A 16,005-nucleotide genomic window follows, 5' to 3' on the forward strand; every position below is an offset into this window, starting at 1 on the left:
CGAGGGAGCACACACTCACACGTACACAGAGAGTACATGCATATACACACATGCGCACACACACAGAGTACACATGCGTATACACGCACATAGGAGCACCGCACGCACACACACACAGAGTACTGCATGCTCACGCACACACACAGCGGAGTACCACACACACGTGTGCGCGCACACACACACAGAATCATAGAATCATAGAATATCAGGGTTGGAAGGGACCCCAGAAGGTCATCTAGTCCAACCCCCTGCTCGAAGCAGGACCAATTCCCAGTGAAATCATCCCAGCCAGGGCTTTGTCAAGCCTGACCTGAAAAACCTCTAAGGAAGGAGATTCCACCACCTCCCTAGGTAACGCATTCCAGTGTTTCACCACCCTCTTAGTGAAAAAGTTTTTCCTAATATCCAATCTAAACCTCCCCCACTGCAACTTGAGACCATTACTCCTTGTTCTGTCATCTGCTACCATTGAGAACAGTCTAGAGCCATCCTCTCTGGAACCCCCTTTCAGGTAGTTGAAAGCAGCTATCAAATCCCCCCTCATTCTTCTCTTCCGCAGACTAAACAATCCCAGCTCCCTCAGCCTCTCCTCATAAGTCATGTGTTCTAGACCCCTAATCGTTTTTGTTGCCCTTCGCTGGACTCTCTCCAATTTATCCACATCCTTCTTGTAGTGCGGGGCCCAAAACTGGACACAGTACTCCAGATGAGGCCTCACCAATGTCGAATAGAGGGGAACGATCACGTCCCTCGAGCTGCTCGCTATGCCCCTACTTATACATCCCAAAATGCCATTGGCCTTCTTGGCAACAAGGGCACACTGCTGACTCATATCCAGCTTCTCGTCCACAGAGGGAGTACACATGCATACAGACAGACACAGAGGGAGTACACCTGTACACACACACGCAGAGGATTACCGGGCACACACACACACATGCACACGCAGAAGAGTAAGCCCCATGCACACGCACCCCCCCCCCCACAGAGTACTGCACAAATGCACACACACAGAGAGAGGAATACCACACGAGTACACACACACACAGGAGTACCACACATGCGTGCGCACACACACACACACACACACACACAGAGGAGTGCCGCACATGTACATGTGGGAACTAGGAGTGCGGGGGGTGCTACAGTACCCCCAGGTTTTACGGGGGACTCTCCTTCTGGCCCCCAATGCAGGGTCCTGGCTGTTGGCCCCGTACCTGGGGCTCCGCTCCCGGCCCCATGCCCGGGATCCCAGCTGCTGCCCCACGCCCCCGAGATCCCAGCTGCTGGCCCCGCCTCCACCCCCAGACTTGGCCCCCTTACCCCTGTCCAGGACCCGCCCTCCCCTAGACACGGCCCTTCTCCAGGGGGTGGGGGGTAGGGAGAGCGGACAGAGGTAAGAAGGCTGGCTTTCAGCACCCCCATTAGTAAAAGTGTTCCAACGCCACTGTTTGAAACGTAACCCTGCCCTCCCCCTGGCCCGGGGCTCCCAGCTGCTGCTACAACAGCCCTAGCCCCGGGCCTTTAAAGTTAAAGGGGCCTGGGGATTTAAAGGCTCCGCCTCTTCCAGTAGAGGCCACGCCTCTTCCGGTTGAGGCCCTTCCCCCTCCTCAGGACTCCCTAGTACTGTTAAATCCTTTAAGTTACTTTCACCCCTGCCTTAGCCATCTCTTTTCCAAGCTGAAAAGTCCCAGTCTCGTCATACGGAAGCCGTTCCATCCCCCTAATAATTTTTGTTGCCCTTTTCTGAACCTTTTCCCATTCCAATATATCTTTTTTGAGATGGGACGTCCACATCTGCACGCAGTATTCAAGGTGTGGGCGTACCATGGATTTATATAGAGGCAACATGATATTTTCTGTCCTATTACCTACCCCTTTCTTAATTAGTCCCAGCATTGTGTTTGCTTTTTTGACTGCTGCTGCACGTTGAGCAGACATTTTCAGAGAACTATCCACAATGACTCCAAGATCTCTTTCTTGAGTGGTAACAGCTAATTTAGACCCCATCATTTTATATGTATAGTTGGGATTATGTTTTTCAATGTGCATTACTTTGGATTTATCAACATTAAATTTCATCTGCCATTTTGTTGCCCAGTCGCCCAGTTTTGAGAGATCCTTTTGTAGCTCTTCACAGACTGCCGGGTCTTAACTATCTTTAGTAATTTTGTATCATCTGCAAATTTTGCCACCTCACTGTTTACCCCTTTTTCCAGATCATTTATGAATATGTCGAATAGGACTGGTCCCAGAACAGACCCCTGAGAGACACAACTATTTACCGCTCTCCATTCTGCAAACTGACCATTTATACCTATCCATTGTTTCCTATCTTTTAACCAGTTACCAATCCATAAGATCACCTTCCCTCTTATCCCATGGCAGCTTACTTTGCGTAAGAGCCTCTGGTGAGGGACCTTGTGAAAGGTTTTACTGAAAATCTAAGTACATTATGTCCACTGGATCCCCTTGGTCCACATGCTTGTTGACCCCCTCAAAGAATTCTAGTAAATTGGTAAGGCATGATTTCCCTTTATTAACACCATGTTGACTCTTCCTCAACAAATTATGTTCATCTATACGTCTGACAATATTGTTTTTTATTATAGTTTCAGCCAATTTGTCCGGTACTGAAGTCAGGCTTACAGGCCTGTAATTGCCGGGATCACCTCTGGACAGGGCTGGATAAACTTTTTGTGGGCTCAGCGCCAAACATATTTGTGGGCCTTCATGGGGCAAGGTGCAGGGGGGCGGGATGGTCAGTCTCCAGAGTGAGGGCAGGCTGTGGGCAATGAGGCATGGCACGGCAGGAGCTGCCCCGCTCTGCACAGCCCAGCAGGAGGGCACTGTTTACGAACCTGTAGCTGCCAGACGCACACTGGCCTGCCCAGCCCTGTGCTGCCAGCATCCCCCATCCCCTTCAGGGAGGGCCCGCACCACACTGGCCCCTTGCCCAGTGCCCCACCCTTATGCCCAGCGCCCCCTCGCCCAGAGACCTCCACCACAGATCTCTATGCCCAGCCCCCACCCCATCCCACACCCCTTCCCGCTGGCCTCCCGCCACAACTGCACAGCACCCTGCACACCACACCGCCCGCCCATTGCCCCCCACCCATAGACCTGCCCACCACCTTCCTCACAGTCCCATCATCACAGCTGCACAGTACCCCATATTCCTGAGGGAATTCTGCACCAAAAATTAAAATTCTGCCCACAGTATTTTAAAATTCTGCAAATTTTATTTGTCAATAAATAGATGTGGAGGCTCCAACATGGAAGTGGGGAGCACAGGCCACTGGCTGCATGGAGGTGGGAGATTACCCTGCAACCTCCCCCCACCCCACCCTGGGACAGGGATTCGGCAGTGAGGCTGCACCTGACCCTGACAGTGCAAGGGCCAGGCCTGCCCCAGAAACACCCTGGGGCCCTGCCCCCCGTGCCAGGCGCACCAGGTGTGGGTGAGCAGGCTCAGCCCGGCAGCAGGATCCAAGTGTGGAGGGACTTAGTGTGGGGGGATCCAGGTGGGGGTAAGAGAGTTCTCTGTGGGGCAGTCTGGGTGCGGGTGGCTCAGTGGGGGATCTGGATGCACAGAAGCTCATTGCGGGGTTCCAGGTGCAGGGGCAATGGGACTCTGTAGGGGATCCAGGTGAAGCTGTTTGGGACTCAGTGGCAGGGTCTAGGTGCAGGGGAGGTGGGGCTCATTTGGGTGGGGGTCCAGGTGCAGGTGGTTGGGGCTCAGTGGGGAGGGTATCTGGGGAGGCTCATTGGGGTGGTACAGATGCCGTGGAGGTGGGGCTGGTCAGGGTGAGGGTTCGATAGGCCTGCTTAACAGAGGAGCCCCAGCTTTTGCCAAGGGGATGCCGCATGCTGGGCTCCCGCTTCCCTCATTCTCTTCTCTTCCCCATCCCTTCCCTTCCCCACCATTCCATCTCACCCCCTTCCTTCCCCCCGCCTCTTCCCCCGCTTCCCTCATCCCTTTCTCTTCCCCATCCCACGCCCCCTCCCCACCGCTCCATCTCCTCCCCAGGCTGGGGCAGAACGGAGTGGGAAGAGATGGGGTGGGGCGGAGTAGGGGTGGGGGCAGCTTTTCTGGCACGCTTAGCCAGCTGGGGGATCAGGCTGGCCGGGGCCCCTTCTGACTCTGGGCCCAGTCCCATAGTGCCAGTGGCACTATGGTAAACCCGGTACTGCCTCTGGAGCCCTTTTTAAAAATTGGCATCACATCAGCTATCCTCCAGTCATCTGACACACAAGCTGATTTAAACAATAGGTTACAGACTTCCGTTAGGTTTCAGAGTAGCAGCCCTGTTAGTCTGTATTCGCAAAAAGAAAAGGAGGACTTGTGGCACCTTAGAGACTAACCAATTTATCTGAGCATAAGCTTTCCTGAGCTACAGCTTATGCTCAAATAAATTGGTTCGTCTCTCAAATAAATTGGTTAGTCTCTAAGGCGCCACAGGTCCTCCTTTTCTTTTTGAGACTTCCGTTAGTGGCTCTGCAATTTCACATTTGAGTGTCTTCAGAACTCTTGGGTGACTGCGATCTGGCCCTGGTGACTTATTGCTCTTTAACTGTTTGCGCATTGCAGAGCCCGGGCCCACTCTGGGCAGGCACGCACTCTGTGCTCTCCCTTAGACGGACATGACATGGGTTGGTCTGAGCTAAAGTCTGGTCCCACTAAAGGGCTGTGGCTGCTGCTGTGTGTGGAATCACACGCCCTGGGGAGCAGGCTGCGGGCGCTGGGCCTGACACCGCCAGGACACCATGCGTGCCCCAGCTGAGTTCCCGCTGGTCGGTGCTGGGTGAGGGGAAAGGCTCTGCCCCCGCCCCGGGCTGCCCCTCTCTCAGTCCCACGCATCACATGGGACGGAGGATTGGGGCGGGGCAGGAGGCGGCGAAGGGCCGGGCCGGAGGCGGCGGCTCCCGGAGGCGGCGGGCGCTGCTGAGTTCCGCGGGATGGAGGCGGCTGGCGGGGCCCGACCCCGGGTGCTGGTGGTGGGCGCGGGGCTGGCGGGGCTCGGCGCTGCGCAGCGGCTCTCCAGCTCCCGAGCCTTCCCCCACCTGCGCCTGCTGGAGTCCACGGGCCGGGCCGGGGGCCGCGTCTGCTCCCAGCCATTCGGTACCCGCCGGGCGCCGCGGGGAGCTGGGCCCCGACCCACCCGGCGGCTGTGCCGGGGTGTGGCTTCCTGGGGCAGGGCACTGGCTAGCTGGGCCAGACGCGGGGACAGCAGGCTGGTGTGGCAGGCTCTGGGACAGCGCCCCTCTGCGTCCAGCTGCCTCTTGCTCTGCGGCCCAGCATGTGTCAGTGGGTGGGTGAGGGGATTCCCCCGGGGCTCTGACACAGAAACCTGGCTCTGCCTTTGAGTGGCCTGTGGGTGAACGATCCCCTCCTGGAAACGTGCACCCTGATCATGACTAGTGAGAACAACCACTCTGGGTGCTTCTTAACCCTCCCCCTCCCTGTTAGAGACCAGGATGAGACCTCTTGTGGGGGCAGTGTCCCTGCGCCTGGCTGTGTGTGTGTGTGCCAGGCTCTGGGGCAGCATCTCTGGGGTACAGGGTTGGGGTTCTCTGCTGGCGGGGGGGAGTAGCAGGCTGGGTGTGTCTGTGCCAGGCTGGGGGGTGGCATCCCTGGGACAGGGAGTTGGGGAGCTGTGCCAGGCTGGGGGGCAGCAGGCTGGGTGAGTCTGTGCCAGGCTGGGGGGTGGCATCCCTGGGACAGGGAGTTGGGGAGCTGTGCCAGGCTGGGGGGCAGCAGGCTGGGTGAGTCTGTGCCAGGCTGGGGGGTGGCATCCCTGGGACAGGGAGTTGGGGAGCTGTGCCAGGCGGGGGGGCAGCAGGCTGGGTGAGTCTGTGCCAGGCTGGGGGGTGGCATCCCTGGGACAGGGAGTTGGGGAGCTGTGCCAGGCGGGGGGGCAGCAGGCTGGGTGAGTCTGTGCCAGTGCTGTGTAATGTTTCCCCTGCCTCCTAGGGAGTGAAGTGGTGGAGATGGGCGCACACTGGATCCATGGACCCTCCAAGGAGAACCCTGTCTTCAAGCTGGCGTCCGACTACGGGCTGCTGGACGAGGAAGCCATGTCCGAAGAGAACCAGCAGATTGAGGTGGGGGGCCACCCCTTCCTGCCCACGGTTTTCTACTCCAACGCGGGACGAGTCCTGACCCCAGAGCTGGGGGAGGGGGTGAGGAACCTGTTCTCCACCCTGCTGGACCAGACGCGTGAGTTCCTGCACGTGCCGCAGGTCTCCGTGCCCAGTGTGGGCGAGTATCTGCGGAAGGAGATCGCCCAGCAGGTGAAGGAGTGGTCGGACGATGATGAAACCAAGTGGCTGAAGCTGGCCGTCCTTAACACGTACTTCAAGCTGGAGTGCTGCGTGTGTGGGACCGACAGCATGGATCACGTGGCGCTGGGGCCCTTTGGGGAGTATGCCATGCTCCCCGGCCTGGACTGCACCTTCCCTGGGTGAGTAGGGCAAGCTGGGGCTGGTTGCGCTTTCTCAGTGCTTGCAGGGTTTGAGAGTGACCTGGCGCAGCGTCCGCCCATCATAAGTAGAGTCCCGTGGAGTGGGAAAATCCAGCTCCCCCTTCCAGGCTCTGCAAACAACCCAGCCTCTGCTTTTAAAAATGGCCCTTCAGAGCAAAGAACTGGCTCCTAGCCCGCAGTGCAGGGAGCCTGCACAGTCCCAGCTGGCCCCGCCTGAGCCTGGAGCTGGAAAGGTGAAGGTGGGTGGGGCTTTCTCCCATGGAAGGCAGTGGGAAAGGCTCTTGCAGGTGTTGCATTGGGCCCAGCATAACAGGAGCTGTGTCCCTTGTTTAGGAGGAGCTGAGAGCTCTTTTCCGAGCCCTTAAAATGGGGAATGCAGGCAGGGGAGTGTTTCCACAGTGCTGTGTTTGCAGACAGCTGGGAGCAAGGCCCTGGCTGCTCAAGAAGCAGTGACCTTGTTGCAGTGTTGTTTGTGTCGTTGTCCCAGAGGGCAGCGCGGGGTGCGGTTTGCTGAGCCGAGGGCTTAGTGCCGCTCAGCAGGTACGGGTGACCTCTCGCTTGTCCAGGGTGGGCTCGTGTTATCCTGCATTGCCAGATGCTTAGCTTGTCCCCTATGTCTGTGCAAAGTGATAATAACACTACCAGCTCACTGGGCGGCAGGGTGCAGAGCCCCAGGTGCCCGCAGCCCTTGTGGTGGTGCCGTTTTGGGGCACACTGCCCGTAAAAAGAGAGACCCCCCACCCTCCACCTTCCTAGGAAGTTGAGTCTCCTGCTGGCGTGCGTGTGCCCATCTGTGTGTGTGTCTCCCTCACCCCTCTCCAGGTATTTCTCTGGTCTGCCCTGCACAGAGGGAGCCCAGCAGTCATACAGTCGCCCATGTGCTGGGGCACCCCAGTAGTCCAGGGCAACTCCAGCAGCAAGGGAGGCAGTGAGGGGGTGTCAGGCTCCCCAAGGGGAGCCAGGCCCGTGGCAGAGAGGGGGTGAATTAAAGCCCACTCTGCTGCCCCTCTCTCCTAAGCCTGGTCTGGGGCACTGGGGCTGCTCTGGGCCTTTCCCTGTGGGGAGGCAGCTGAACTTGCGTGTGGGTCTGTCTGAGCTTGGGGAGGAGGCCAGTGGCCCCCCAGCGAGGCCCAGGCTGATGCGCTGATGCTGATGCGCTGATGCTGGGCACTTCCTCTCCCGCAGCGGCTATGGAGGCCTGCCAGACTGCATGCTGACCTCGCTGCCCAAGGAGAGCGTGGTGTTCCACAAGCCAGTGACAGCAGTTCGCTGGGGTGGCTCCTACCGGGAGGAGAGCCAAGAGGGGCGGACGTTCCCAGTCCAGGTGGAGTGCGAGGACGGCGAGAGGTTCCTGGCAGATCACGTCATCGTCACAGTGCCTCTAGGTGAACCGCCTTGCGCCCCCGCCCTTGCTCCCGAGCGCCTCACTCCCAGCTGTTCCCACCGTGGCCCCTCTCTGGTGAATCAGACACTGCCCCGTGGGCTGGCTTGGCCGAGCCCTGCCCTGCCAGGACTCGCTGGCCTGTCTGCTGCCCGCGGGAAGGGCAGCTCCCAGCTGTCTGACACCCCAGCTGTGGCATTGTCCGTCCTCCCAGACCGAGCCCTGGTGAAACCCTATTGTGGGGTGTTATGCCGGGGAGGAAGGAGCTCTGGTAATAACCCAGCCTCCCCTCCCCCACCAAGGGGTTCTGTGCAAGAGAAACCAAATTTCAGTGCATTGTAAAACAAGAGCACGAGCCGGCTTTGATCAGTCCGACAGACCCCATTCCCCTCGCTCACCTGTCCCCTGGGATGCGCTTTGCTAGATCTCCTGGCCCCAGGGAGTCTTCAGGGCAGAGAAGACCCAAACCTTCAGTGTCAAAACCCAGGAGGAGAAAGACCCTTGGGTAGCATCTCTGTACCTCCTGAAGAAGCTGAGGGGCCCATGCCCAGCTGCGCAGAGAGTACAAGCTGGGCAGTACGGCATTCCAGCACCCACGCCCGGAGGGGGTAGCAGGATAAATGGGGGCAGCCCTTGTGCACCCTGTGGGACTGAAGGAAAGGCCTTCCAGCTGGTCAGACTTGGGAGGCTTCCCATGGGGAGGGCTCGCCAGGAAGGGCACCCAGATCTCTGCCCTGATGCTGGGCGAACCCAATCGGTAATGCAGCAGCTGGTTCCCGCAGGGGGCGGATGTGGGAGCTCCACTGCATCCCCCAGTTCAGAGAACCAGTGTGCAGGGCCCCTGAGGACAGAGACGCGGCTGCACATCTCACCAAGGGCTCTGGAGACAGCCTCACCTTTGGAGGCCCCTTGATGGATTGTCCATCTTGGCCCAGTGGTTCCTACCATCCAGGCCTGCCCTTTCCCAGATGATCGCAGACACCAGCACTGAGTCGCAGTGGCCACAGCAAGGGCTTGTGCCCTGGACAATGAGGTGCCTGCAGATTCAGCGCCTGGGCACGTGTTGTGTCTGCTGCTTCAGCACCAGGGTGGATTTGATTTAAATCAAATTGATTTAAATCATGATTTAAATCACTAGTTAGGAAGACTCGGATTTAATCATGGATTTCTACATAAAAGTGCATTCTTGTTGGTTGTTACCAACCTGAAGATCCTGCATGTTCAGACATCTTCCTTTCATCATCTTCAGCGCAGCTTCTCCTGAGAACGAACACTTCTCGTGATGTTTCATTGGGGAACCAGGCCTTGCATTTCTTTGTTTGCATTTTGCACACATGCCTGTTTTACCCACAGGTAGAGGAACTTCATTAAAATATTCCCAAACTGGGTCTCTTTTACGGCCTGCTGCCAGTATAGGTTTTCCCTTCTAGTGGGAGAATGGTATGGTAGATCTCAAATCAATGAAGGCTACACTCAGAAAGACCTCGAGACTTCTGGAATATACTGCTCAAACAGTTTCACTTTTGTTTCTGTTGCCTGTCCCTCCCTTCTCACATTTATCTCCAGACTTCATCTCCTTGTCCAGATCTATTCTGCCCCCAACACTTCATTGAACTTTTAGAAACTTTGCACTTTTAGAGAGAGGTAAGGGATTGGCTCTGTGTACACAAATTTGCAGAGGAACAATAGGGTTGCGGTCTGTTATTTCTCACCTCTATTTATTTATTTAAAAATATTTTTGCTGTTAACAAGCATGTTATCTCTGGAGAGACAAATCCAGTTTGAGAACTGCAAAACTAAGCATCTCTGATGGTATCTTCTAGACTGAACCCTGAGTCCCATTGGATAGATAGAAAGATTAACCTAAATAATCTATACAGAAGCCCCTGGAACCCCATAAGATTGGATCCCTAATCCATGAACTATTGAAACTCATTTACAAAATTTTTCTTAATCATTACATGAATATATTGTCTCATACTATAGAATTAGAATTTATAATCCTTATTCCATGACGAGATGTCTTTGAGCTATAATGTATCTTAATTAAAACTATTTTTAGATAGTTTTTTTCCCTCAAAAAGCATTTTATCAAAAAAATCCAATTTAAATAAAATCCATTAAAAAATCGATTTTTTTTTTAAAAAAAAATCACTGATTTTTATCCACCCTGTTCAGCACCCACCAAAAATGTGGCTCTGGGCTTTGCCAGCCACGCCCACCCTCGCCAGCTCTGTCCTGCTGCAGCAGGGGCATTGAGAGCCCCGCAGGAGCAGCTGAGCAGCGCAGGGATGGAGTTCTCCCAGCCAACGGCCCAGGACCAGAACTGACCCCCAGGAGCAATTGGATGGGTGTGGAGCTCGGCCAGGTCCCTCTGCCCTGACCTGGTCTCCTTGCAGCAACCGTACGCTCAGGCTGTGGATGAGGCCGAGACCTTGGTGCCGGGTGGCATCCATGCTGTGCTCAGTTATACAGAGGCCTGGGTGGTTAATGACGAAGGACCCTGGGCTATCGCAGCCATGTATCCAGAGCAGAGAAGTGGCCATGGCCGCTTCAAACAATGCTTGTGGCTTTTATAAAGAGCCAAGACTTAGAGCGTGCTGGGATGGCTGGTAAGGCTGCCAGGAGGAGTGTATGGGTCAATCTGCTCTCTGTAGCAGAGACCAAGGGAGAGGGGCCAGCTCCCCTTTTGCAGTCTGTCTCAGTGTGCCGGTGCCCAGGTGAGGTGGAGCCCATCCAACAAGGGGCTTGGAGGCAGCTCTGCGAAGGGCACCATGAGGGGCAGGATCGCTGGCTGTGGCTGCTGCAGCAGTGCCAGGGACAGCAGCAGATTAACTTTCTCAGACCAAGCCCAGGAATTGACCCCACTGCCAAGCTGGGTGTGATCTGAGTGAGGACAGATGGCTGTCAACCAGGATGTGCCAGTTCACCACATACTAGGGGAACTGAAACCCCGGTGGGCTTGGGAAGGTCAGGGGGTGGAGCACATGCTGCTCAGCGAGGGAGAGAGACAATGAGATGTCAGCCGTGCTGAGTGGCCCTTGGCAAGGGTGTGGAGCAGCTGCGTGAGAGCTGAGGGGACCTGCCGAGGAAGAGCAAGGGTGGTGGCCATGTTTGCTGCTCTGGGAGGAGTGCAGGAGGCTGGGATGTTTGGGTCCTGCCCACCCTGGCAGGGCCTCCAGGCAGTGCCTGCTGGCTGGTTAAGGGGAAAGCCTTGGTACTCGAAGCTGTTTAAAAGTGCTGTTTGTCGCCCGTTTCAGCCCAGCACTATAGAAGGAAGCTCTCCACACCCCAGCTGAGTGTGTGAAGGGCTGAGAATGCCCCATCCACATCTCAGCTAGCCAAGGAGTGCTCCCCCAAACCGAACACCCCTGCTATCTCTGCAGCAAAGAACCCCTTCCCTTAAAACTCTTTCTGCCTCTACCTGTCCTACAGGAGCAAAACATGGCCCAAGCCCATTGTCTCCCCGCTGGCAGGGCCCCGGATTGATGGCTTCCTGCCCCGCCCCCAGCCAAGCAGGGGCAGGACTAACTGCAGTCAGTCTGGGGATTAAATCTAGCCTGTCTGGCGTGGTCCTGCTCTCTCCCCTGGGTCAGATCCCTTCTCCAGCATTCAGGAGGCAGCAAACACTTTTTGTCATTGTTCGGTTCTTGAAAAGAAGTCATCCAGGAGACTTGCAATGTCCAGTTCAGAGGTAGAGTTCTTATGAATGTGCAGAAATGCCAAGTGATTTAGACATTCTTGGCCCATTGTTGTTCGCAAATAATTTTTCAGTCTGCACGGGAAACTGAATGATCGCTCAGCGGTGCAGGTTGTAGTTGGAATTGCGTAGCACAATTTCAGGAGAGTTGTAACTTTTGACATGTCACTCAAGCCTTCATTTTGTTTCAGAAATTGCTTCACTTTGCTCACCGAATTAAGCTGGTAATTTCTCGATCTGCAAATATCACTCAACATTTCTAAATGAAGAGAGAGCCTTTCCGTGTTAATGTCACCATGGAAAGCTTCACTTATTGGGACACTGTCCCATTTCAAGCCATTTACTGCATCAGTTATATGCTTCTCCAATTTTACTGGGAATGTAAAGCTTTCCATTGAAAACCCCTGTTCAATGACAGCTTTGCGAGCATAAATGATCCTGACATATATTTAATGAAAATACTGTTTGGGGTCACTGAAAGTGTGAGGAAGGCTTCCTTGGTCAAGCCATCTTGGTGGCTTGTGTTTTCTCGGGAATGTGGGATCATCTAAATAAAGATTTCTTGCCTTCTCTCTTGTTGTTTCCCAGAAGTGACTGTATGATGAGTTGGTGCTCATCCCACTTGCACCTCTTGCAACAGGCCAACTTTCTTCATAACGCTTGCCAATGACATGTTTAGGTTTTGAATTTTTGCATTAACGTTTTCTACAGAACCCATGCATTTCACAAGAACTGTTAGTGTGAGGTGCGTTGAAAAAGATTGAAGTTGCTTCAAGAATCCACTGCATTTTGAGCCAAATTCATCTGAAGAATGACTAAATTCATCCAGGCAGTTGATCATGGCCTCGTAGTTGTTGAACAGTGATTTAACGCTGCTGATCATTAGTGTCCATCTTATTGGGCACAATGGTCGTAAAGAAGGCTCCTCTTCTCTCTGAATGCTGCGATATGCTTTGGTGACTCCCTGAAGGCATTGATGAGATCTTTCACCATTGAAAACATATCACGACATTCTGGATGCAGGGCATCCGGCGTAGCAGGGTTAAGGGAATGTGCAGCACAGTGCACAAATTCCGCTCTTGATCCTTCACTGTGGCTTGGACCCCAGTAAATTTGCCAGACACATTACTGGCTCCATGGTAACACTGCCCCCGGTAATTGGAAAAGGGCAAATCACACCTGAGAAGCATATCTTCCACAATTTTGAAAAGAGAAGCAGCATCCATTGCGTCGGTTTGGTAAAACCCAAAAAACACCTCATAAATCTCCCAGTCTTCGCTAGAAAAGAACCTTAAAGAAGAACTTACTCGTTCTTTTCTTGACGACTCAGCAGTCTCATCCATTACAATGGCATAAACTTAAAAGCCTTTATCTTTTGCACAGTTTCTCTTAACACCATCATTGCCATCATTTTGCTTATTTCGTTAATAACCTCATGTGACAGTCACTTGTATTTTGTGTGACTAGGCCACTGTCCCAGTTCCTCTGAATCTGTGCTGTGAAGCAACAAGGGCTGCATCAAATTTGAACCACTCTCATTAGGTCCACATAATGCTATGCCTTGTTGAGGTAGGTACTGAATACTGTAAACAAATTTGTAGTTTATTCCTAGCTGCTTGTGATTCTTTTCTGTAACTGCTGACATTAGTGCAGAAACATTTACCTGTGATTACAGAGCAGCCTGCTTCATTACTGCTTCCTTGTGACAGGAGGATTTTTTGTGTGCTGTAAAACCAATCTTGAAAATAAACGTTGGTTCAGCCTTCAGACACAATATTAAGATCTTCTTTTCAGAACCTTTTTTTCTCTGTCTAATTTTTTATTGTACTCCAAGCACGTAAATCTTGATAGCCAAGATTGCTGAAAACTCCTGTTCTTATCTTGTCGTTTTGCCGTCACTTGATGAATGACCCTTTTTTTCTTTTTCTCTGGGTAACTTTTATTAAGAATTTATCCATTGTTGATCATTATTACTGGTCTTACAAATCGAGAATTTGTTGCAGGCATAAGATGAAGCTACACACGCCGGGGCCACAAGATTGCGAGGGCCAATTAAAAGTGGAAAGTCAGCAGCAGCACTCGCCTGCTTCAATATGTTATATTTTGTGGTACACTTACACAACCACTTATATACTTTATTTTAAGGAGTATAAAATAATCAAGGATTGTGCTAAACACTATCATCCCCCAAGACCGCCGAAGTTGCCTGTTTTTTCCCTCAGGCACCCAAACAGTATCCGGACGCCTTTCAAATGAAGCCGGATCAGGGCCTTATTTGTAAGAGATGCAACAGTGCGGAGTGGGTGAATTCACGACACAGACTTTCAACCTTCTGCTTAGACAATGACGAAAATGACACCAGTCTGCATCACAGTCCCACGTCATTGTCATCTTTGTGTTTGCAGACTGTTTGAAGCCTGCACGTTGCAAAAGCACCTTGATAATTTAGCCTGCTTTCACGACGCAGGGTTGCGCTACCTTAAGAAATAAGGTTAAGCGTGCCCTTCAAGTTGATGCTCAGTGGACAACTGTGAACAGAGATATTGTTCACGTCAAAATGTATGTAAAATATAAGCCCAAACATTGTTGGAGCTGGGCCCACATTCTTGAATAGTGGTGGAGCGCAGGCACCATGGGCCCATATAACTCACCGCCTATGTTCGTAGGATTCCTTAAAGAGCATCATGAGACCTTTATCGACCCTCCGCTGCCACCCCGGAAAGCAGACGCCATTAGAAAGCTGGGCTTCGGGACGAACAACAAGATCTTCCTGGAGTTTGAGCAGCCGTTCTGGCCACCGGACTGCCAACTGATCAAGGTTGTCTGGGAGGACGAGTCTCCTCTGATAGAGGCTGGGACTGACCTGCAGGCCGGCTGGTTCAGAAAACTTCCCTGCTTCGTAGTCCTCCAGCCACCGGAACAGTATGTGGGGGCCTGGGTTGGGGCATGGTAACTGGCGTCTGGGGGTGCTCTGGGTTAGAACAGATGGTACATTTCAGCTTATAAGAATGCCACACACCAGCCCCACACTTCCCTGTCATTCAGGGGACTGGTTCATGGCAGCATTGTGGCCTTTTCTCACTGGAGCCATCCAGCAAAGTCTACCCACTCAGCCCCTTGAGAACTGTCAGTACCCAGCTAAGTGGGCAGGATGCCAGGGGCCAAATACTGGGCAATGAATGTTACTGACCGGGCCTTGTAGAATTGATTCATCCATTCCAGTTTATGTAAAACCCTTGGTTCTTGCCCTTGTAGCAGCACAGAGAATTTTCTGAGTGTGGCCCAAGTGTAACTGTTGCAGTGTTGCTTTCCTAAGTCTGCCGACAGGCAGCTCCAGTGCTGCTCAGAGCTCTGCCAAGCAGCAGAGTGCATCTGTAACCCTAAGAGCCCCTAACGCCCACTGGCATAGGTTACACTGTCTCCCATCAGACCTTCCAACTCACTCCACCCACCCCTCCGTTATCACAGTATTAATTCAAAGGGTTCTGTCACCCCTAAAAGCGTGAAAGCAGCTCTCTTGCCACCCTGAGTGTGCCCTGCTCCCAACAGAGTTCTGGCTCACAGCCATCCTTAAGTGTGCCAGTCTCTCTTCACTCAGCATATTTCCCCTGCTCCCAGCAGAGTCCAGGCCCACAGCTATTTCTTACCTGTACCAGTGACTCACCGCACCTGGGAGTTTTGGGCCACAGCACCTGCCAGCGGTGCCTCAGTTTCCCTGCTGGTTGAAGCGCTGGCCTGCAACTTTCCCACCATTCCCAGCAGTCGTCTTTGCTCTCAGCGGAGTTGTGTCCCCCAGCTATTTACCTAGCTGTACCAGTGTCCCCCCCATGCCTAGAAGATCCTCGCTCTGGAATCATAGAATCATAGAATATCAGGGTTGGAAGGGACCCCAGAAGGTCATCTAGTCCAACCCCCTGCTCAAAGCAGGACCAATTCCCAGTTAAATCATCAATTCCCAGTTAAATCATCATACTGTTGAATGAAGCTGCTCACCTGTCTTTTCTTAGGTATGGGCACGTCCTCTGTGGCTTTATTGCTGGGAAGGAATCTGAGTACATGGAGACCCTCAGTGACGCTGAAGTTCTTACGGCCTTAACAGATGTAATCCGTAGACTAGCAGGTAACCCCCCTACTGGCCCACATGTGAACTCTTCGGTCCATTGGCCTGAGCTTTCAAAGGGACTAGTGATGTTGGGGCCTTGCTGCCTGGGGCCTCAGTTTGACTTGCCTTAAAGGGACCTGCTTTTCAGCAAGTGCTGGGCACCCTCCCTCTGGAAATCAGGCCTCTCCCTGGTGCCTCCAGCTGAGGCCCCCCAAAGCACTAGCCTCTTTTGAAAATGGAGGCCATGAACCAGAAGCCGAGCGCTCCACGCGACCAGAGCCCCACCGTAGGAAGCGAGCCACCCACCATGTGGAGGAAGAGGTTGCCTGGGGCGATG

At 53.6% G+C, this 16,005-nt stretch overlaps 1 protein-coding gene across 4 annotated transcripts in view; it reads left to right on the forward strand.

The window, feature by feature from the left end:
* The window catches only part of PAOX (polyamine oxidase), a 28,102-nt gene that overhangs the window by 10,314 nt on the left and 1,783 nt on the right, over window positions 1–16,005 (forward strand). For 2 of the 4 annotated variants that reach the window (XM_073353093.2, XM_073353094.1), the window contains exons 3-6: window positions 5,975–6,464; window positions 7,671–7,870; window positions 14,233–14,488; window positions 15,574–15,686. In XM_073353093.2, coding sequence (XP_073209194.1) covers window positions 5,992–6,464; window positions 7,671–7,870; window positions 14,233–14,488; window positions 15,574–15,686 — 1,042 coding nt within the window. In that variant the 5' untranslated portion in view covers window positions 5,975–5,991. Of the gene's footprint in view, window positions 1–4,634; window positions 4,654–4,858; window positions 5,123–5,974; window positions 6,465–7,670; window positions 7,871–14,232; window positions 14,489–15,573; window positions 15,687–16,005 lie in introns of those variants that run through there. The other 2 variants (XM_073353091.1, XM_073353090.2) reach the window with 2 other exon arrangements.

This window comes from Lepidochelys kempii, chromosome 7, assembly GCF_965140285.1.
Source record: "Lepidochelys kempii isolate rLepKem1 chromosome 7, rLepKem1.hap1, whole genome shotgun sequence".
NCBI lineage: Eukaryota > Metazoa > Chordata > Testudines > Cheloniidae > Lepidochelys > Lepidochelys kempii.